A 23,963-nucleotide genomic window follows, 5' to 3' on the forward strand; every position below is an offset into this window, starting at 1 on the left:
CCTGATCCCACGGCAGCAGCAAGCACAGGGCAGCGAGGGCCCAATCGTGCAAGGACCTGGCCCCCTGAGGCTGGCAGAAGGCCGGCCTCGCAGCGGCGGGGGTGAGCGCGGGCTCAATCGCGCGAGGCCGGCAGAGCAGCGGGGGGGGGGGAATCACGTGAGGCCGGCAGAAGGCTGGCAGAGCAGCAGCGGTAGTGAGGGCGTGAACGTAAGCGCGTGGTCATTTCCCCCCTTTGTAAGAAGAAAAATTCGTATGTAGAGTCTTTCAAGGTACCACTGTACAAGTAAAAAAATATACAAGGCAGTCATACCACTCTCACCTCACAGAAATCACTTGGAAGTCATATGTAAATTTTGCCCCATAACTTTCTAAGAGGCCTAGAGACTTAATTCTATTTTAAACTAGCTGGCCAGGCGGAGGACGGTAGGATAGTCCCTCTGTTGTGCCCGGGGAGTGGTGGGGTCTCCCCCCTGTATATCCACACCTTGGTCCCCATCTGGGTCTCTGGGTGGTGTGGGTTTTTGAGGGGGTGGAGGGGATGGTCGATGAGAGGGCAGGGGTTCTGGGATTTCCTGGTCCTGGTATTGTGGGGTGGTGGGGAGGGATGAGGTGTGAAATGGGTTTGTGGAGGGTTGTGTTATGGGGTGGGTGGGGAGGGATGAGGAGGGTGTTTGGTCTGTGGATGGTCCTGATGTGAGTCAGAGGGGAGAGGTATACATTGGTCTGGGTCCATTTCCGTCGGGGGTCTCGGGTGGAGGTGTGGTCTCTTCAAGGGGGTAGGTCCGTGTGTGGTCAGGATTTACAGAGGAGTCGCGGTCTGTTGAACAATCCGGGGAGTGGACGGTTGTGGTCTCAGGAGGCGTAGTGGGGTATGGATCGGGTGGGTTCATGGGCGTTGGGAGTTTGGGGCGGCAGTGAGGCTTGTGTCGGGGTGTGTGGCAGGGTCCAAGGGAGGGGACTTGTTCCCAAGGAGGCGGCATTGCTCCCGAGGAGGCGGCCGTGGTGGTGTCGGCTGTGTTCGATATTGTTGGCGGATGGATCTCCCTGGCTGGTGTAGCTCGTGGCGGAGGCGGGGTCTGTGGGGTGTGGGCTAGTCTCCATGGGGAGGGAGGAGGAGGAGCTGTGGAGATTATGCCATTGGAGGGCGCTATTTTTGTTTGTGTAAAAACACGTTTTTACCTTTGTTAGGTATGAGATGTGAACAATCCGAGGTTATACAAACACTCGGGTAGTGTCGTGGACCATTGTGTCCAAATTTCAACACAATCGGTCAAGCAGTTTCGGAGAAAAGTGGAGCCCACAATTTCACTGTTTCTGCAATTTTTATATACCGTACCTGTATATAGATGAAAGCTCAGAGTCTGAAGTGCCAACAGAAGCTTTCATGCCCAGGTTGGCAACCCCTGGTCTAACCTACGACACAGAGCTGTTGTGAGGCCTGTGTCCCACCTGAGCAACGTGGAATATAAAACAGAAACAACTTTTAATGCAATAAATAAATATATGATGCAATCATCCTTTGCACATGTAAATCACTGTGAGTACCAATTTTTTAAAAATTGGAAGATGTGTGCTCCCTTTCAGTACCATTCAAGGTGCCTTCCAGCTGTATTACAACCTCCATCATCCCAGACTGTGGCCTCTTGTGGCTGGGGATGATGGTAACTGGAGTCCAACACCTTAAAGGCCACAGGTTTCCCATCCATGCTCCCCTTCCATGCTCCCACACTTTCAGCTTTCCCTTACTCGATCCCCCTGGACCCCCATTTTTCTCAATGCTCGTCCTCAGTTCAGCCTCTGCACCTTCCCTCCAGCTCACTCAATTAAAGGCCCAAATCTCTCTCAGCTTTCTCCCATACTTCTCGCAGGCCATGCTCACTCAGCTATGGATTCCAGTTTCCCCATTAGCCCCCATCCTCAAAACCCACCTTTTCAACAGGGCTTTTACCAGTCTTAGCCCCTTCACCATCCTCCACAAAGTGGAACACTTCTCAGCATTTCCATTTCATACCCTTGTCTCCCTTCCTGCATCTTAGATTGCAAGCTCATTGAGGGCAGGGCTCTCTCTATGTTGCCAGTGTAACTCTGGACAAAGCAGTTAGTATAATTATAATAAAATATTACCTCTCCCCACGGGTGTCCCCTACTTTCCCTGAAGTTCACCCTACGAGTCCCCCAACATCCCCCATGGCTTCTCTTTTAGCCCAGTGTACACCTGTTGTTTTGAGCTCCCATGCCCTGCCCCTCCGGTCTTTCTCAGCACCCTAATTCACCCACGCCTCTGCACCCCACTTTCCTTTGGAACTCTGCGTACTCCCCAACCCCACCCCTGAACTTCCTCAATTCCCCCTGTGCATTCACAATTAGGCCTCCATTAGCCTCCCCCCACGATATTCTCTCTTACTTGACCTCCCCACGGCATTCCCCCCTTCAGCCCAAGTTGCCATTTCCCCTGTTACTTTGCCCCTCACAATTCCCCCACCCCAGTTTACATGAGCCCCTTTTGCCCTCCAATCCACCACAGCGACCCCCCCAGTTTCACCAGGGCACCCCACATCTAGGGATCCCCATTTCCCCCTCAGCTGCCCCCCCGTGCTGTCCCTCATAATTCTCCTCACATCCATCTTTTGGGCACCCCCCCTCCAGCTGCCCCTCGTTCTTCCCGTCCTCACATCCTCACCGGCCCTCCACCAGAGCATCCCATTACAGTGGAACCTCGGTTTACGAACACCTCGGTTTACGAATTTTCGGTTTACGAACGACTGTAACCCGGACGTAAGTAAAGCGAGGTTTCCGAGGCCTACGGAGGCCTCCGTGAAGGCCTGAAGACTGGGCTGCAGCTGCAGAGGCGCTCCCATGGCTCCGCGAAGGCAATGTGATTGTGGAAGAGGACCCTGAGCCCCCATCCAAACAATGACCATCATCAGCCCAGGTAAGAAATAAATGTTAATTTTTTTCCACCTAAAATACTGTCTGATTTATTTTATAGTACAGTACATTGATTATTGCCTTCATTTTATGCATCAATGGCCTCATTAGAAAGTAAAATTCGTGTTAAATTGCTGTTTTAGGGGGTGTTTTTAATCGTCTGGAACGGATTAATCCACTTTCCATTACTTTCAATGGGGAAGTTCGCTTCAGGTTAAGTACGCTTCAGTTTAAGTACAGACTTCCGGAACCAATTGTGGTTGTATTTCCCCCTCAGCGCTCCCCACTCACTTTCCCTCACCCGGCACAAATTTCTACCGCTCCCTCACAATTCGCCTCACAGCCTCCTCGTCTCCCCGCCCCCATTTCGGACACCCCCCACCCCACCTGTCCCTCACCATTCTCAACCAGGATACACGCGCACCCCAAACGCACTTTGGGCACCCCATCCCCCCCCCACCTCGCGATTCTCTCCCCTCCCCCACGGCCCAATTTCTCTTCCCCCCCCCCCGCGGGTGTCCCCTCCCCGTAGGCGGGCAGAGGGTGACGCTGCTGAGACGGAGGCCGCGGATCAGTCTCTGCCGTTGCCTCGCTGGGCCGACTCGGAAGCCGGAGTCCGCCGCCGCCGCGAGCGAGGCAGGGAGGGAGCGGCGGGAAAGCGCGAGGGCTCGGGCCCCGCTGAGGCAGCTGCCTCGGCCTCCTCCTCCTCCTCCTCTCCCCCTGTCCCCGCCAACATGGCCGCGGCGCTGTCCTCCTGAGGCGACTCCGCCTGGCGCCCGCCGGGGCCTCCTCCTCCTCTTGCGCCCACCTCCTTCGCCGCCGCCGAGCCTCTGCTGCCTGCTTCCCCGCGGAGGGCGCGGGTCATGGGCTGCTGCGCCGCCGCCGGCGGAGGAGGAGGAGGAGCAGCACCCGCCGCCGCCGCCGCCGTCCGAGCCGGGCAGGCCGCGAGGAGCAGCAGCCGCAGGGCGACCATTGCCGCAGCCTGGCCGATGGCTCCTTCACGCCGCTAGCCCGGAAGGCGAGATCGCGAGGAGCACGGAGAAGAGCCGAGGTGGGCCGCGGAAGGGACGGGACACAAAGCGGGGAAGCTCCGTGGAGGGTGCGCGGGGGGGGGCAGGATGGGGCTGAGACTGAGCGGAGGGGGCAGCAAAATAGAGGCCTCTGAGTGGAAAATCTGACAGCTGAGGGAGTGTGTGGGGGGGTGCCCTTTTCCTCCTCTTCCTTCTTTTCGCCCCGCGAAAGACCAAGGGCTCCAAAGTAGAGGCAGCTGGCGGCAGAGAAGAAAGAGTGAGGTATAGGAGCGGACCTAGAGGGAAATCTGCAGATTGGTTGGGGCGGAAGGGTGGCCAAGGTAGGGGAGAGAGGTGGGTTTAAAATGGGGTGTGTGTGTGTGTTTGTGGTGAATTACTCCACACCCACCCGACACCAGTAGTCTAGGAGGAGAGCCAAATGAAGGGGCTGGAGGATGATGGCGGGGTCAGCAAAGGAGTGTGTTGAGGTCCGCAGAGCAGGCTAAGGTGCAGCTGAAGGTGTTTTAATGCTCTGCTTCCTTCCCCTAACCTCCACCCATAGGTTCGGTTGCAGCTGAAGCAGTAATAGCAGAGGCCGTGGTTACCCGGCAGCAGGAGGAGAGGCCTCTGCAAGGAGGAGAGAGACCAAGGGGAGGGTTGAGATCACCATGGCCCACTCCCCCGTCGCCATGCAGGTGCCTGGCATGCAGGTGAGAGAGGGCTGGGTGCTCCCCTGCGGTGAAAAGCAGGGAGGGTGGGTTACACTGGGGCAGTTGCTGCATACCAGCTTCTGACTTGCCTTTGCTCAACTGGATTGGTGTTAGTACTCTTAAGTATCGCTAAATGAGAAAATCCGCAAGAAGTCCAAGAGTGACATTGCAAAAGGGGGGCCAGTCTAGGAGCACTTGAGAGGTGACTCTATGTTTTTACCACTTTTCATTCTTGTTAAACCACTTAGAAACTTCTGCAATCAAGTGGTGTATTGTTGTTGTTTAGTCGTTTAGTCGTGTCCAACTCTTCGTGACCCCATGGACCAGAGCACGCCAGGCACTCCTGTCTTCCACTGTCTCCCATAGTTTGGTCAAATATATACATTTTATTAAATAATAAATGTATGGTATATACATTTTATTAAATAAATTCCAATAAGCTCTGCCTACATTATGACTGTAGAGCTCTATCATTATTGGAAGTTTATATATATATATATACACATACATACACACACACACACACACACACATCTTCTGGAAATGGATTTAATTTGTTCCAGGGGTCTGTGCACACCCCAAAAAATCCATAACCAGAGGCGCTACTTCTGCACACGCACGTGGCATGATAGAGCACTACTACGCATGCGCAAGCAGCAAAAACCCAGAAAAATTCTTCTGGGTTTGCTGCTTTCGCAACCCGAAGATTACATATCCAGAGAGGTACGTAACCCAAGGGTCCACTGTATATAAATAAAATTTATTTTTAAACAAATACAATAACAATTAAACACTCATCCAGCAGTACATCTATTGGTGTTTGTTTTACCTATTGTCTCTAGACATACACTTACACATTCAATATTCACTATCATTGTTGAAGGGAGAAGAGGTTTGGGATGTGAGGAGGAAGCTGTTACTACTTTGTGGCATGTCTTTTGTTTCATGCTTGAAACATGCGAAAACATCTGAGGAGTTGCTATTGGCCATGGAACATCTCTGTCAGCAGCCTTAAACTGCTGCTGAGCTGCTCCTGCCAAATTCATGCTTAAGCTTGTTTGCACCAAGCACTGACCAACCCCAGAATGTTTCAATAGAGTTACTAGTACCTTATCTTGCAGCAACTGACCCCATCTTGTCCTTTTACTCACTTTTCCTAGTGGAGGAGGTAAAGCTGTGCTTTTGTTTTGGATTTTTTAAGTGCCATGTCTTGTTTTGAGCACTGAAATAGATTATAAAATGGTTCCACTTTTACTAATGCTAAGGTAGGATTTATGTGGCCAGCTCACTGCTGCATGCACTACCTATGAACATGAAAAAGTGTTTTGATAGTCTTACTTGAACATTAAGCATTATTTGGTCTCTATTGCTATACAGACTCCCAGTTAAGGAACCAGGAATTGGTTAAAAGCTTAATTTGTTCTGGAGGTCCGTTCCTAACCTGAAACTGTTATTAACCTGAAGCACCACTTTAGCTAATAGGGGCTCCTGCTGCCGCCGTGCCGCCGGAGGACGATTTCTGTTCTCATCCTGAAGCAAAGTTCTTAACCCGAGGTACTATTTCTGGATTAGTGGAGTCTGTAACCTGAAGCGTTTGTAACCCAAGGTACCACTGTATGGAAGTTGTGCATTCCATAATGTGCACTCAATAACGGGAGCATTACAACTGGGTCAAGATTTATACCTGTAAGTAATGCTTGTCTGTCCATGGTGATTGCATGAATTTAAATAAAGGAAGCACTTTTTGTCATTTTGTTGTCACAGACGAATGCGGCTAGTATTATGGAACTGTATACCTTTGGATGGATGTGCTTTAGTATGATGCATTTTCCCCGAGTTATTTGCTAATCTGTTGAATGTTTGTGTAAGGCCACTAAACCCATCAAAAGGACCTGTGGTTTTTTTTAAAAAAAAACAACCACCACCACCACCAAGGGTGCTCTGGTAGGATCAGTAGGTTTTAATTTGGGTTCCCTTTTGTTGACCAGTTTTATCTCTTTAAATTCTCTATGGATCAAAAGATTCTGATTCCTTTGCGCTCTTTTGTCAACTAGGATATATATAGGAGTCTAGAAGTGAAAAGGATCTAGGAGTCTTGGTAGACCACAAACTTGACATGAGTCAACAGTGTGATGCAGCAGCTAAAAAGCCAATGCAATTCTGGGCTGCATCAATAGGAGTATAGCATCTACATCAAGGGAAGTAATAGTACTGCTGTATTCTACTCTGGTCAGACCTCACCTGGAGTACTGTGTCCAGTTCTGGGCCCCACAGTTCAAGAAGGATACTGACAAGCTGGGACGTGTCCAGATGAGGGCAACCAAAATGGTCAAAGGCCTGGAAACGATGCCTTATGAGGAACGACTTAGGGAGCTGGGTATGTTTAGCCTAGAGAAGAGAAGGTTAAGGGGTGATATGATAGCCATGTTCAAATATTTAAAAGGATGTCATATAGAGGAGGAAGAAAGGTTGTTTTCTGCTGCTCCAGAGAAGCGAACACAGAGCAATGGATTCAAACTACAAGAAAGAAGATTCCACCTAAACATTAGGAAGAACTTCTTGACAGTAAGATCTGTTTGACAGTGGAATTTGCTGCCAAGGAGTGTGGTGGAGTCTCCTTCTTTGGAGGTCTTTAAGCGGAGGCTTCACAACCATCTGTCAGGAATGCTTTAATGGTGTTTCCTGCTTGGCAGGGGGTTGGACTGGATGGCCCTTGTGGTCTCTTCCAGCTCTATGATTCTATGAACTAAATCTAGCATGTCTCAAAAGGTCAACGAACCCTCCAATTACTTTCATTCTCTAATTCCATCATATGCATCAAGGAGCTGGCCACTATAAATTAATCTAAAAAAAAATCACATGAGCTCCTTGGAAGGTTGCTAGAAACTGATGCAGCTCGAAGATCTTGCTCTAGAATTTGGTACTTTGGCAAAGTAATTGGTTTCTAACCTAGGGTTTGCAGACGTTCCCTGGGACAGTCCCCGGATTTGCAAATCTGTCCCTGGACAAATTTTGCCCCTGGAATGTCCCCAGATTTGAAAATCTGTCCCCGGGAAACGTGGCAGGCAACGGAAGCCTCAGCAGCCCGGGGCCAGCCTGGTAGCACAGTTGGCTCTGGCTGGCTTCAGGAGCTGCTTGCCATTTTTTCCCCTCCAGAAGTCCCCATATGATGTGTCTTGTGCTCAACACATCATATGGGGACTTCTGGCGAGGAAAAATGGTGGGCGCCATGGCAGTGAGCAGCGAGCAGCTCCTGAAGCCAGCCAGAGCTAACTGTGCTACCAGGCTGGCTCTGGGCTGCTGACTGCCGCTGCCACTGTCGAAGGGGAACCAGGTATGTCCGGCAGTATAGATCTCCTGCCTCCCTTCCCTTTTTGTTTTGACTGTTGGAGGCTCAGGAGTTTTAAGAAACTCCACATTTATGTTTCACAGGGTGCAAAAGAATGGCTTTGCACCTTGCATGGCAGAGAAACCGCGGGCCTTGCACCCCTCCTGGGCAATGGCCGCCTGACCTCTACTCCTGAGCCTCCCCCAATCTGTCAAAACAAAGGGGGAAGGGGGCAGGAGACCGGGGAAGACTCGGGAGTCACAGGTGCGTGGCGCAGTGTTGACCAGTTTCCTATTTCATTCGATAGCAAACAGTGGAGTGGGGCTTACCTGACCTTGCAGGTGGGTTGCTGCTGGTTCCTGGGAGGGGCAAGGCAGCAGGTAGTTTGGCTATGTACAAGCGCACCAGCAGAGCCAATAAGATGCTCTTTCCAGTACATTTAGGCAGTGCTAACCTCTCAACTGCTTTGCCCCTCCCACTCTTCCCCACAGTATGCAGAGATAGCCCACCTGCCGGGAGGTCAACTAAGACAGCGTTTCTCAACCGCTGTTCCGCGGCACACTAGTGTGCCGCGAGACGCTGGCTGGTGTGCCGCGACGTGCGGCGACGAGAAGGGCGATTTGCATTGTCACGTGCCTGGCGGCCGCCAATGCACAACGCTGACCCGCCGGAAAGCAATATTTCTCCTCCTCTTTCCCAAAGCTCAGTGCAAACGAGCCTGGCGGCTGCCAATACACAACACTGACCCTCCGGAAAGCAATATTTGGCAAGTGTTTCTTACAGTCATAATTATAATATAGGGCAGCACAGAGTTAAATTTTTAAACTTTTTTAATGGTGGTGTGCCTCGTGATTTTTTTCACGGAACAAGTGTGCCATGGCCCAAAAAAGGTTGAGAAACACTGAACTAAGAACTGGTGCCCCACACCAGCATATGCTACTGGGTTCAGCCTGTGGTGTTTCCAGGTAGAGAAATCAATTAGATGAACCAGTCAGTATTCATAATACTGCAGATTGGCCCTTGGTCTGATGTGCTATAAAGTAACATCCTCTGTTCCTGTGACATTAGATTTTATGTTGAGGCTACAATCCTCTGCCCAATTTCCTGGAAGTCAGTCTTATTGAACTTTAGTGGATTTAACTTTTGAGTAGATACATATAGGATTGTGTTGTAAGTTTTATGTAAGAAAGATGAGCAGTTAGTAATCCATAAGCATAAATGTTTGAAAGTTTGCAAGTTAGTGTATATTTGGGTTGTTGTTGTTTAGTCGTTTAGTGATGTCTGACTCTTCGTAACCCCATGGACCAGAGCACGCCAGGCACTCCTGTCTTCCACTGCCTCCCGCAGTTTGGTCAAACTCGTGTTGGTATCTTCGAGAACACTGTCCAACCATCTCGTCCTCTGTCGTCCCCTTCTCCTTGTTTCCCAGCATCAGGGTCTTTTCCAGGGAGTCTTTCCCAGGGAGTCCAGGGATTCTCAGCTTCAGGATCTGTCCTTCCAGTGAGCACTCAGGGCTGATTTCCTTAAGAATGGATAGGTTTGATCTTCTTGCAGTCCATGGGACTCTCAAGAGTCTCCTCCAGCACCATAATTCAAAAGCATCAATTATAATTGGGTACAGTGGACCAAAGTTCTCTTGAGTCTGTAGTTATTAGATGTTAATGATATAATTATACCTTTTGGCTTCCTCTAGCTTAATGTTTTGGCTATTTCACACTTCCTTGCTTTGCCCATATCTCAAAGATTACAGTGGAACACAGTGGGCTCCTTGAGATGTAATACCAAACCATAGGTTTTTTTTAGGGGGGGGGTGACTAGCCATTCTGTTTTTGCGCCTGTAACCCAGGTTCCAGGAGGCATTTGCCTCCTAGCTTTCATATACGGTATGAGTTTCTAACATTGGGCCAGACATAAAAGTGGACAGGGTAAACCCTTTGTTCAGTAGGCTAAATTTCAACCATATAAAAACCATCTTCCTGTCCAGGCAAAAAGAGCATTATCACAGTTGAGGAACACATTTCAACCATATTAAAACAGTAGAAAGGGGCACAAAACAGAACTGGTGAGGGATGTGGCCTGGGGAGGGTTCTGAGGTCTGGGTAAAGAGTTCTGGTGTGTTCTCCACCCCTGTTGTGGACACCTAGCTTTGTGGTGACTGTAGAAGCTATTCAGTACTTTTTGATACCCAAAACATACCTTTATTTAATGAATGCTGTTCAAGTGACTTGAAATCAGATTTATAGGCGTCATCCTTGGTTCTTGCCACAGTTTGCTTCCTACAGATTTATTATGGCAGTGCTTCCATGAATTATACAACCCATCTCACCTTGCTTCACCCACAGTGCAATACAAGCCAAATGCCTGTTGATTTTCTGTGCTAAAATGTGGATCTTGGAAGCTGCCTTTCGCAGCTCTATGTTTAAAGCATAGGTCTATGCTCGCAGAATATATTTGGTAGCTATGCATGATGAGTTTTAAGTGACAAAGGATCTTGGTGCTGCATATACAGTACTGTAAGAGAATCTGCCTTCCTGGATGTGGCCCAGAGGAATCATTCAGCTGTTGAAACAAATACTTTTGTAGTTGTTGCTGAATTCTTCTGTGAATTCTGTGATAAGGGGCACAGTGATTCTTCAGCTAAGTCTGTTGTGATTCTGTATTTTTTACATGGTTTGCTCATGTTGGGACAGGGTGATCTTTGACACTTTTCTACCAATGTCATTAAGATTAAACTTTGTTGCAGACCTTGAATTTCCAAGTTCTGTACAGTCCTCTTCTCCCCTTCTCCCACTCCCAATATCTAAGAACATTTCGGAGACTTTAATAGGTGATAGCTTGCAACTTTTTCATGGTATGTTCATCATCCAACATGCAGCAACATGTTCCACAACCTTGGTGCAGCCGCTGATAATGCTGTAGGTAGAACATTAGAAATTGCTAAGTATCTGTGGTCTTGCCTGCCTAGCAAAGTGCTTCACTGTATGGCAAAAAGCTTTTGGCAGGGTGCATACAAGCCTCTCAATGGAAATAATTCGTTAATTTAGGTGCAGCCATGGAGAAGGCACTTTCACTCAGCCCCAGCAGCTGAACGTACACCATAGTTGGGACATAGATAAGAGTTTCTCCATCACATTTTTGGTAGTAGGTTGGCTGCATGGGAGAAGCTGGTCCCTAAGGTATCTTGGACCTAAGCCAAGGTCCCCAGAGATGCTTTTAAAAAACTCCAATTTAAAGCAAAACTTAAAATGTCAAGGTAAGATTAAAACCAGTGGGAACAAAAATGAAAACAACAGATGTTTCTTCCCTCCTTGGCTATAATATTCTACTACCACCCTCTACAGCTCTTCAAACCTCAGTTCCTAGTTTTAGAGGAAGGTATGGATTTTCTCAGCAGTAGCTAAATATACATTTTTACCATACAGGCAGTTTTTCTCAAGTTATTCCCCTGTGTAGAATGTTAGATTGTAAGCTCTTCTAGGCGAAGACTTATCTCCTTGCATTGGTTCTTGTGTGTGTGTGTGTGTGTGTGTGGCACTGTGATCTAAACCATCAAGCCTCTGGCATGACGGGGGAAACTCCCATTGCTCTATCCCAGCTTCTGCAAACCTAGCAGTTCAAAAGCACACTAGTACAAGTAGATAAATAGGCACCACTGCAGCAGGAAGGTAAACAGTGTTTCCGTGTGCTCTGGCTTCCATCACGGTGTCCTGTTGTTCCAGAAACGGTTTAATCATGATGTCCACATGACCCGGAAAGCTTTCTGTGGACAAACACTGGCTCCCTTGGCCTGAACGCAGAGATGAGCACTGCACCCCATAGTTGAATTTGACTGGAGTTATTGCTGTGGCCCAGTGAGGGAGAGATATCCCAGTGGAGGACAGTAGGATAGTCCCCCCCTCTGTTGTCCCTCTGGTCTCCCCCCTGTATATCCACACCTTGGTCTCCACCCCTGGGGTGGTGTGGGTCTCTGGGTGGTGTGGGTTTTGGGGGGGTGGAGGGGAGGGTTGAAGAGAGGGCAGGGGTTCTGGGGTTTCCTGGTCCTGGTATTGTGGGGTGGTGGGGGTGGGGAGGGAAGAGGTGTGAGGTGGGATTGTGGAGGATTGTGATCTGGGGTGGGGGTTGGTGAGGGATGAGGAGGGTGTTTGGTCCGTGGATGGTCCGGATGTGGGTCGGAGGGGAGAGGTATACAGTGGTCTGGGTCCATTTCCGTCGGGGGTCTCGGGGAGTGGACGGTTGTGGTCTCAGGAGGCGTAGCGGGGTATGGATCGAGCTGGGTTCATGGGCGTTGGGAGTTTGGGGCGGCAGTGAGGCTTGTGTCGGGGTGTGTGGCAGGGTCCAAGGGAGGGGACTTGTTCCCAAGGAGGCGGCATTGCTCCCGAGGAGGCGGCCGTGGTGGTGTCGGCTGTGTTCGATATTGTTGGCGGATGGATCTCCCTGGCTGGTGTAGCTCGTGGCGGAGGCGGGGTCTGTGGGGTGTGGGCTAGTCTCCATGGGGAGGGAGGAGGAGGAGCTGTGGAGATTATGCCACTGGAGGGCGCTATTTTTGTTTGTGTAAAAACACGTTTTTACCTTTGTTAGGTATGAGATGTGAACAATCCGAGGTTATACAAACACTCGGGTAGTGTCGTGGACCATTGTGTCCAAATTTCAACACAATCGGTCAAGCGGTTTCAGAGAAAAGTGGAGCCCACAATTCCACCGTTTCTACATTTATATATATATAGATAAGTTTTCCTTTTACAAAATTTGGAGGGTTGGTAGATATGCCTTTCTATCTGCCTTTTTATCCCATCAGGGGAACTCTTTTTTAAAAAAAGTTATATACTGCTATGCTATAAAAATAAAACATAAAACTGTACAGTGAAAACCATAACAAAGTTAAAAACAGACATCAATTAACCATTGTAGAAGAATGTGTTCTTAATTGCCTGCATACCTAGGCCTGGCAGAATAGAAAAGTTTGTAGCAGTCATTTTAAAAATATGGCACAGAAGGTGTCTGCTGAATTTCCATTGGCAGAGTATTCACAGGACTGAGCCAATGAAAATACTCAGTTTCTTGTTATCAAATGAGCCTTAACAACTCAGGGAAATGACCAGTGATGCTCTTGCAGATGATCTCAGTGATTGATCTGGGATGTAAGGGTTCAAGTAATTCTTGAGGCACCCTACAACTAAGTTGTTCAGGGCTTTGTAAATTCATACAAGAACCATGACCCAATCTCAGTAGTAAGTGGGCAGCTAGTGCTCCTGTTTTAACAATGTCTTCATGTGTTCTCAACCAGGAGCTCCCTTCAGCAGTCTGACTGCCACATTCTGCACCAGCTGGAGCTTCTGACCCAGACCCAAGGGCAGCCCCACATAGTGCACATTACAGTAATCTTGCCTTGAGGATGCTAACACTTGGTGAACTACAGTGGTGAGACTTTCCCTGTTCAGGAAAGGCTGTAGTTCCTGACGAACCAGATGAGACTCATAAAAGGCACTCCTAACCACAGAGGACACTTGGGCCTCTAGCTACAAATGTGTTTTCAGGAGTACTCCAAGCAATGCACTTGTTCCTTCAGAGCCAGTGCAGCACCATCCTGAACAGGTAACTTGCTATTTCCTGAACATGCCAACCACCTACCCATGAGGGGAAACTGAGATTCCAACCTTATTGATGCCATTCTGGAGGGGTTTGAAGTAGTTTAGGAATACTTGTTCAATTGAAGGGGGAGCTGTGTTGGAACTATGCACCCCCAGAAAATGTAGCAGCTTCACAGCCCTTGGTTCACATTACAGTCATCCCTTGGAAGTCGAACAGAATCTGTTCCGGAAGTCTGTTCGACTTCCAAAAGGTTCGGAAACCAAAGTGTGGCTTCTGATTGGCTGCAGGAATCTCCTGCAGCCCCATCAGACATTTGGCTTCCAAAAATAGTTTGCAAACCAGAACACTCACTTCTGGGTTTGCTGCATTCAGGAGCCAAAACGTTTGAGAACTAAGCTGTTCAAAAACCAAGGTACTGTACAACTACTTTTCCTGGATGAAACATTAGAACTTGCCTTCAGCCTTTAGCGATATCTGTCAGATTGAAATCATGTTTGTTGGCATATCTATGCAAAGGCTGTGCTTGTAAACTCGCCAACACTCCAGTTGTGTTGCATGTGGTGGGATGGAATTCACAGCTTGTTCTCAGTCTGTGATGGTTCTTCAGGTTTAACTGGAGTTTATAGCTCAAAAACAGAACTCCTGTTTTGGCCAATAGGAATTTGGAGGCTAATATTGATACTGTACTGAAGAACAGGTCAGTAGAATACTATTTTTAAGGCTGTTTTTAGAGTGCACTCCAATTGTCACAATAGAAATATTTAAAAGAGTATAGTAAAAAAATGAAGGCAGGCTTACTCCTTTAGTAAAAGCAACAAATATTAAGCATATGAAGTGTAACATGTGCACTAGCAATTATTGTCAAGTAGAGAAAGTGGTGCAATAATACAAAAACTTCAGAATGAAATTAGCCATTCTTTCTTGCTCATGACTCCAGAAGATTGTGGGAAACTTGTTTATAAAAGACCCCCCCCAAAAAAAACACCCCTTTGAAGACTACATGGTCCAGATAAGATGTAAATAAAGATCACCACTGTATTTATGTGGAATACTTAATCTGTAGAAAGATTAATAAAAAAAATTCCTTCAGTAGCACCTTAAAGACCAACTAAGTTTTTATTTTGGTATGAGCTTTCGTGTGCATGCACACTTCTTCAGATACAGTGAAATGGAAGTTTCCAGGCACTTATGTAGAGAAGGGGTGGGGAGGGGGAGGGGGGATCACTCAGAAGGGTGGTGGAAATGGGTGATTGACTGACTGATAGCTGTTGATGACCGCAAACGACTGCAAATGGTTTTGCATGAAAAAGCAAGGGTTGAGATGGCTGAAGATCGCTTATCATGTATAATGAGATAAGAATCCGATATCTCTGTTCAAACCAGGTCCCTCCATGGTTTTGAGCTCCCAGTACGTTTCCGAGCACAATTCAAAGTGTTGGTGTTGACCTTTAAAGCCCTAAACGGCCTCGGTCCGGTATACCTGAAGGAGCGTCTCCACCCCCATCGTTCTGCCCGGACACTGAGGTCCAGCTCCGAGGGCCTTCTGGCGGTTCCCTCATTACGAGAAGCCAAGTTACAGGGAACCAGGCAGAGGGCCTTCTCGGTAGTGGCACCCACCCTGTGGAATGCCCTCCCACTAGAGGTCAAAGAGAACAATTACCAGACCTTTAGAAGGCATCTCAAGGCAGCCCTGTTTAGGGAAGCTTTTAATGTTTGATGGATTTCTGTATTTTAGAATTTCTGTTTTTTTTGGAAGCCGCCCAGAGTGGCTGGGGGAACCCGGCCAGATGGGCGGGGTATAAATAATAAATTATTATTATTATTATTATTATTGAGCTTGGTGATAAGTTGCAATTCAGCAACTTCTCTTTCCAGTCTATTTCTGAAATTCTTTTGTAGTAAGACAGCTACTTTGAGATCTTGTATAGAATGTCCTGGGAGATTGAAGTGTTCTCCTACTGGTTTTTCTGTCTTCTGGTTCCTGATGTCAGATTTATGTCCATTTATCCTTTGGCGTAGGGTTTGGCCTGTTTGTCCAATATAGAGAGCTGAAGGGCACTGTTGGCATTTGATGGCATACACAATGTTAGAGGATGAGCAATTAAATAGTCCTGAGATGGTATGTTGGATGTTGTTGGGGCCAGTAATGGTGTTGTCTGGGTGTATGTGGCAGCAAAGTTGGCATCTGGGTTTATTGCAGGCTCTGGTACCAGTGTCCATGTTAAGTCTGGTGGTTGTATTATTGTGGGTGAGGAGTTGTTTAAGATTGGGTGGCTGTCTGTAGGCAATGAAAGGTCTTCCTCCCAGAGCTTGAGAAAGGGAGCTGTCATTGTCCAGGAGAGGCTGTAGATCTCTGATGATGCGTTGTACTGTTTTAGCTTGGGAGCTGTATGTGATGACTAGTGGTGTTCTGTTATTTTCTTTTTTGGGTCTGTCTTGCAGCAGGTTCTCTCTAGGTATCTGTCTGGCTCTGTTGATCTGTTGTTTAACTTCATCAGGTGGATATTTTAGTTCTAAAAAGGTTTGCTGTAGATCTCTTAGGTGAGATTCTCTGTCTGTAGAGTTGGAACAGATGCGGTTGTGCAGATCAGCGGCACAGCCATGGGCACCCGCATGGCCCCACAGTATGCCAACATCTTCACAGACAGAGAATCTCACCTAAGAGATCTACAGCAAACCTTTTTAGAACTAAAATATCCACCTGATGAAGTTAAACAACAGATCAACAGAGCCAGACAGATACCTAGAGAGAACCTGCTGCAAGACAGACCCAAAAAAGAAAATAACAGAACACCACTAGTCATCACATACAGCTCCCAAGCTAAAACAGTACAACGCATCATCAGAGATCTACAGCCTCTCCTGGACAATGACAGCTCCCTTTCTCAAGCTCTGGGAGGAAGACCTTTCATTGCCTACAGACAGCCACCCAATCTTAAACAACTCCTCACCCACAATAATACAACCACCAGACTTAACATGGACACTGGTACCAGAGCCTGCAATAAACCCAGATGCCAACTTTGCTGCCACATACACCCAGACAACACCATTACTGGCCCCAACAACATCCAACATACCATCTCAGGACTATTTAATTGCTCATCCTCTAACATTGTGTATGCCATCAAATGCCAACAGTGCCCTTCAGCTCTCTATATTGGACAAACAGGCCAAACCCTACGCCAAAGGATAAATGGACATAAATCTGACATCAGGAACCAGAAGACAGAAAAACCAGTAGGAGAACACTTCAATCTCCCAGGACATTCTATACAAGATCTCAAAGTAGCTGTCTTACTACAAAAGAATTTCAGAAATAGACTGGAAAGAGAAGTTGCTGAATTGCAACTTATCACCAAGCTCAAAACCATGGAGGGACCTGGTTTGAACAGAGATATCGGATTCTTATCTCATTATACATGATAAGCGATCTTCAGCCATCTCAACCCTTGCTTTTTCATGCAAAACCATTTGCAGTCGTTTGCGGTCATCAACAGCTATCAGTCAGTCAATCACCCATTTCCACCACCCTTCTGAGTGATCCCCCCTCCCCCTCCCCACCCCTCCCCACCCCTTCTCTACATAAGTGCCTGGAAACTTCCATTTCACTGTATCTGAAGAAGTGTGCATGCACACGAAAGCTCATACCAAAATAAAAACTTAGTTGGTCTTTAAGGTGCTACTGAAGGAATTTTTTTTATTTTACTTCGATCCAGACCAACACGGCTACCTACCTGTAGAAAGATTAATTATAGTTCTAAAGATAACAAAAATAATGTGGAACATTGTATTGTAACTAGTTTAGAAAGAAATAAAACTAAGAAAAGAATTTCTAGCATACAACCAGACACTAGTGAGAGGGCTAATGCTGTAATCCTGAGAATACCTAGTTGGATGGAAAACTCTTTAAAATTATTGGGACACTTTTCAACCCAGATGTGGTCAGGGTTGCAGTACTGGTTCCAAATACAATAGAGAGCAGAGAGCCCCTGAAAATGGTTAATTGGGGGAGAAATCAATATTCATTTAAACTTTCAGACTATGTGCTTTGTTGTAATGAAGGCTAATGATTTGTTGTACGTTTTTTAAAAGTACTGTAAAGTGCTTCATGTTAATAATTATGTGCTTCTTGATATTCCTGCTCTGTTGTTATCTTGATCAAGCTTTGAACTCTGCTTTGTCAGGAGAAAAGGCACTGTTTTTCTCTTGAGTTTTAGTTTATTTAGCATTATAGCAGGGAGGATCAAACAGTGTTGACTGAAGTGGGTGTTCACAAAGCTATAGACTGGTAGAAACATTGTTCTTAATTTGCAGCCTCAGACAACCCACTCTGGAAGGCAGCTTGGTGTTCCAGTGTGACCTCTGGAGCAGCTACTCACGTTAAATTTTGATTTATGTTTCTGTGATGTTGAGTCCTGCTAACTTGTTAGACTTGAGAACACAAATTAATTTTGCATAGACTGCTCAGTGTCAGACAGATATTGCTAACAACCTTCCTGTTTTGAGGGCTGATGTAAGAGTTTATGTACATGCCAAACTTCTGCTTTTCACAGAAAACATCAGCTGTAGTTTCAAGTGCAAAATACTTTTCAGGACTATTCAGTTACTCCTTGCAAAGTTGCAAGCAAAGGCAAATTATATTATTTCTTAAACCAGTGGTTCCCAGTTGGTTGTCTGCAGACGTCAAGGGGTAACTCATGGCCTTCTGCAGCATAGAAGGGGCTCTTCCCCTTTTACAAACTGCATCTGTCACTAGAGTAGTGCCACTTGCAGTGTTGAGTTTGGCATTTGACACTGGTTAAGTGCAATAGGCTATTATTTTCTGTTAGGAGTTGGACCCATGTCTCATGGGTAGTCCAGCTTTTCTAGCAGTATTGGATCATTGTCTAGTTGCTTCACAATATTCACAAATGTATATTGCTACCAATGTGACACCTTGGTTGTTCATAGCCATGAGATACCAGCCTAGATAAATTTACAGTATTGCATTGAATTTGGGAAATGCTAAGGCTTTGGCTGGTTTACAGAACTGGTGGATACATTATTCGGTGCACTAATGCTTGCTAAATTATCTTCATGTAGATTTTGATTTCGTCATCTTTAAAAGTAATCCTGACCCAAACTAATGAAGGAAGTAAAACAGTGACATATAACATACAAAGGTCAAAGAGATTTCCTTCTTACAAGTCATACCGCTTCATGTTTCATCTCCCCGCCTGTGTGGTAATAGTTCCTTGTCTACTTTGTTTGAGGCTACCTACTGTAATTTGTGTTCCATATTTTGCATGACTGAATTCATGTCTCCAATGCAGGTATTACTGTAAGAAAAAACAAAAGGATTCTTCTACTGGGCAAGTTAAGATTTCTCAGCACATTAAGATAGAATATGGGAGTGTTACAAGCAAACAACAGAATATTGACTCATGACAGGGGTGTAAAATCTCAAACTAGAATCACCAGGTTATTGGGCAGTGTCACATCTCAAACATTCCAGTGAAGATACTGACATGACAGATATCCTTAAACTCTCTGTAAATATTTGTTTTGTTAAGGCTTCCCTGAACATGGTGGATATGATCCTTTCCCTAGCTTACAGATAACTGCTGTGTTTTTGTTGTATTGGAGATAACTATAGACCAGTTATGGGTAACCTCAATCCTGGGGCCAAATGTGGCGCTCCAGGTCCTGGGGTGCCTTCCGAGTTACACATACACCTTGGGTGGTGTTGCCAGTATGGAATGTATTTTTGAACTGTGACCTTGATGGAGGATTGAATGGGGTGTGTGTAGAAACCTCTGGCATGGCTACAATGTCACCTACCATAAAAAGGTAAGAGTCATATGTTGCAATTCTGCTTCTGACCCTGCTCACCACTGGCATCCCTGGAAAGCTGCCCACACAGGAATGTGGTCCTTGGACTCGAAAAGGTTGTAGAGTTAGAACCCTCCCCTCCAGCCCCAAAAAACCCATACCACCCAGAGACAAAACACCCTCCTCATCCCTCACCACCCCCACCCCATAACACAACCCTCCACAAACCCATCTCACACCTCATCCCTCACCCCCACCACCCCCACAATTACCAGGACCAGGAAACCCCAGAACCCCTGCCCTCTCATCGACCCTCCACTCCACCTCCCAAAAACCCACACCACCCAGAGACCCAGACCACCCCAGGGGTGGGGACCAAGGTGTGGATATACAGGGGGAAGACTCCACAACTCCCTGGGGACAGCAGAGAGGGGACTATCCTACTGTCCTCCACTGGGATATCTCCTCCTCACTGGGCCACAGCAATATGTGGCCTGGCCAGCTAGTTTATACTAAATTTGGTAGTATTATTTAAATATCTCCGCATGCTGATGGGCATAAAGCAGCTTTCAAGTAGCTAGGATTTGCTTCAAGTTGAGGGTGCAACTGACAACATTCATAAACGTTTTTTGAAAGTCTTAATATGGTTCTACAAGCATGTTGATGATTACTTAAACATAGCACTTACCATCTTGCACTTTAAAGGTTTCAAAGTGTTTCACAGACCTCCTTATTGCAAGCTGTAATAAGATCAAGTTAGGTCAGTATCATCCCCACATTACGGAAGGGGAATGGAGTGTGAGAGTTTATGGCTTCTTGAAGGCAGTTCTAGTGGGTTCATGTGTTCTCTGGAGATCTACGTTTATAGGCAATTTTCCACCTCTAGTTTTCTCCCCCCCCCCAAAAAAAAATTATTCATTTTATAAAAATGAAAAAATACAAAAAGAAAAAAGAAAAAACAAGAAAAAAGAATAACAACAGGAACAATACATATATCTCCTCTTATTGTCTATCTTGTTTAACATTGTTATATGGACTTCCTCGATTCCCCCCTCTGGTTACATTTTTAATTCATCTTTAGCAATTTTCATATTATAGCTTAAATCATTTTCCACAACTTACAATTTTTCATCTTCCTCTAGTTCATTAACACTTGCCTCTTCATTATCCACATTTTTATTATCAACATTTCCTCATCCTTACCAACATTTCATCAATTATTCCTAATCTATAATTAATTTCCCACCCAGCTACCTTCTATTTCTCCCCTTAGCCTAAAACTACTTCCCAAAAATATCCATAAATTTAAACATTACTTCTTTTATCCTAATATTTAAACATTTACATCTAATTCTACCCCCCCTCCTGGACTCTGAATTTCCCAGATGGTTCAGCAAGTTCCAGAAAGCAATCCAGTTTCAGTCCATCTTTACCAATCAAAAATAATAATCCATTTTTCCTTCTCACCCCACTGCTACTCTAACACAACTTAACATCCACACTTCCTTCTTTCCCTCCTGCTGCCTCCCTAATTCTCTGAATGCTACAAAATGGCAACCACTAAAGTTACCATTTTTCAATCCTTTGTCAATTTTTATTCCCCTTAAATTCTGACCCAAGTATGGATCCTGTTCTCCCTCTCTCACTGGGAGAGCAATGTTCCATACTGGATTTCGGTGCTTTTTTACATCAACTTGATCTTTTCCCAATTCTTTTTAAAGATCCTTTTGACCCAAGCTTGGGTCTTGTCCCCCCCCCCCCCCCGGAGAGAACAATGTTCCATGCTGGATCTCGATGATTTTTTACAACAACTTGATCTTTCCCTTCCATTTCTTCTTTAAGATCATTTGCATTGTCCAACACAGTTAAATGTTCAACTTTCTTTCCTTTCTCTAAACTCCCTGGTATGTCCATTCTTTTTTCCATTTCCACACACTGCTGGTTCATCCTTTTTCAATCTGTAATGTATTCTGTTGCACCTCGCTTCTGATTTCCCATAACAATTTTAAGAGTTCCTCTTGAAAGTCAGAACAGTCAGGTGTTGTTTTGTCTGCTGGCATCTTACACGTCTCAAATTTCACGGGCACAGCCAAGGTTGCAAAACAGGAAATGGTGCAGTTTATATCTCCAAACTTCAGAAACAAGAGTTATATCCAAACTGGTTGCAAATTAGCATTATCAGTTCTTCTTCATACATTAATACTCTTATAGCCATTTATGGAAAGAGCATTTAACAATCTTATTGTTCACTGTCATATAATTTGTGTTCTCTTCACTGCTGACAGTTCACAACCTCAAAGAAGTAAACAAATTCCTTTCTTTTGTGACGTCATAATGGTGGCTCGCTGATCCCTCCAGGGTGCCGACTCCAGCGTACAAGGGGGATTTCTCCAGTCCAAAACAGATCTTTACAGGGATTTTATTTAAATCCAATCTTTGGGAATTTAAAGCTTTCTAAATATCTTTCCGGCTTCAGGAAAGTTAACTGCTTCTCAATTCTCTCAATGGGGGAGATATTCGTATTTAAATCTTCTCCCGTGGCCAATTCCTTCCATTTTTTAAACCCAATATTCAGATTACTCACGGTGTAGTCCTTAAATTTAAAGGTTGCTTTGGAAGAATTGACCACTGAATTCGCTCAGTCTTGCAGCTTCGCGCTGTCAGGGGAAGCGTCTTTATCCAATGCGCTGGGGCTTCGACTCCCTCGCTCTCAGGGGCTCAAACAGAACCTTGCCGGGGAGGGATGAGCTCGCTTTTTGCGCCCGCCGGATGACCATGCCCCCCAAAAGCTCAATTTAGGGTTCTTTAGGGGGGGTCTGCTGTGCTGGAGCGGTTTCCCCCGTCCTGACATGCCAAGGTCTGCTCTGCCGAACGGACCTTCGACTGATGGCAGCTCCGCGATCTACCGGAAGTCCACCTCTAGTTTTCTATCCTATTTAAATAACAATCTTGAAATGAGCATTTTAATCTTCCCTAGGGAACTGCCTTCTTTCAGGCCTCTCTGTGCCCCCAAAATAAATAACATAGAATAGCTTGTACTGTAAGTACAAAACAAATTTTAAAAAATCCTTCCAGTAGCACCTTAGAGACCAACTAAGTTTGTCGTAGGTATGAGCTTTTGTGTGCATGCACACTTCTTCTGAAGTCCGATGCCTTTCCCAGCTTTGGGGGGGGGGGAAGAAGCGGAGAGTAAAGATCCCTTCCTCTCCACTTCTCTCCCCCCCCCGCCTCCACAGAGCAGACATCGGACGGGGGATCGGAAAAGCGCTTCTTCGATCCCCCGTCCGATGCCTTTCCCAGCTGGGTGGGGGGGAGAAGTGGAGAGTAAAGATCCCTTCCTCTTCACTTCTCCCCCCTAGCTGCGAAAGGCTTCTCCGATCCTTTGTCACCGCCTGCCTTGTCAAGCCCCGGCAAGCAGTGCCCGCCGTGCTTCGACTCCGGGCGCTGCTTGCCGGGGCTTGCCAAGGCAGGTGGCGACAAGCCCGGGGGAACCAGCTGTAGCGCGGGAAGAAGGCAAAGGAAGATCAGCTGTCAGCTTACCGCACTGACAGCTGATCTTCCTTTGCCGCCTACATTTTCTTCCTACATTCTATGGCCCTGCTTTGCAAGACGAAGCGGCGGCCACAGAAAACCTCATCTTGCGAGTCCCTCGCGCAACACAAAACTCTTTCATCTTGCGAGTTTTTCGTTGCGCGAGGCATTTGTATTGCGAGGTACCACTGTATATATAGGATGATCTGTTTGGGTGTTTGGTGGTGTGGTTGGGTTGGTTGATTGAAGGGTAGAAAGCTGGTTGCGTTTGATGTGTAAAGCTGTTGGTCGTGGTTGGAGAAGTTTTTGTTCTTGTAATAAAAGCAGCATACTGCAAAGTACTCTTTTTCGAGGACTCTTTGTGCTGACTGCGGTCCGAGGACCAGGCAAAGGAGGTCAGAACGTCTTTATCTTTGAGAGGTGATTTTTTACAAACATCCTGATTCTCCTCTTGTAATAGTACACTTGCCTTTTTCTGGTAGCATCCAGTCCTTGGGGTGGGGTACAGCTGGGGATGAAAAGTTAGAAGTGGGAAATTTCATGAGGCTTTAGAACAGTTTTGGCGCTGAAGAAAACAATTATCAGCTGGTTTCTAAAGAGGAACAATTAGGCAAGCTGGGAATGTTGCACAACTGCTGTGGTTTGTACTGAAAAAAAGTACAAATTGGAACATGTTCCAGGTTCAGACCTAGTTTGAAGTGCACAAGTTCCCTGGGCCTTTGCAATTCTGTGCAGTGGTGCCTCTACTTACGAATTTAATCCGTTCCAAAGGCACCTTTGTAGGTCAAAAAATTCGTAAGTCGAAAAGTACCATTGGAAATGCGATTTCCCATAGGAATGCATTGGAAGTGGAAAAATTTATAAGTCGAAAAAACCCTATCTAAAACCGCCGTGGTTTCCGTTCGGATGTCGATAAATTCGTAAGCATGTGGCCATTTGCCCCATTCATAAGTCAAAAAATTCGGTTGTGGAGTCGTTTGTAAGTTGAGGACCTCGCAAGACGAATTTAATTCGTTCCGAGGGTCAATTCGTTTTACGAAAAATTCATCTTG

The 23,963-nt window shown here is 46.4% G+C and overlaps 1 protein-coding gene across 2 annotated transcripts in view; it reads left to right on the plus strand.

Moving 5' to 3' along the window:
• The first annotated feature begins 3,453 nt into the window (after positions 1-3,453).
• The window catches only part of STK26 (serine/threonine kinase 26), a 61,413-nt gene continuing 40,903 nt past the window's right edge, over positions 3,454-23,963 (plus strand). Inside the window, exons 1-2 of one of the 2 annotated variants that reach the window (XM_035102018.3) lie at positions 3,454-3,980; positions 4,502-4,649. In XM_035102018.3, the coding sequence (XP_034957909.1) occupies positions 4,608-4,649 (42 nt within the window). In that variant the 5' untranslated portion in view covers positions 3,454-3,980; positions 4,502-4,607. The remainder of the gene's footprint in view (positions 3,981-4,501; positions 4,650-23,963) is intronic. The other variant, XM_035102019.3, reaches the window with a different exon arrangement.

Source organism: Zootoca vivipara, chromosome Z2 (assembly GCF_965207765.1).
Source record: "Zootoca vivipara chromosome Z2, rZooViv2.hap1.1, whole genome shotgun sequence".
NCBI classification, from domain to species: domain Eukaryota; kingdom Metazoa; phylum Chordata; class Lepidosauria; order Squamata; family Lacertidae; genus Zootoca; species Zootoca vivipara.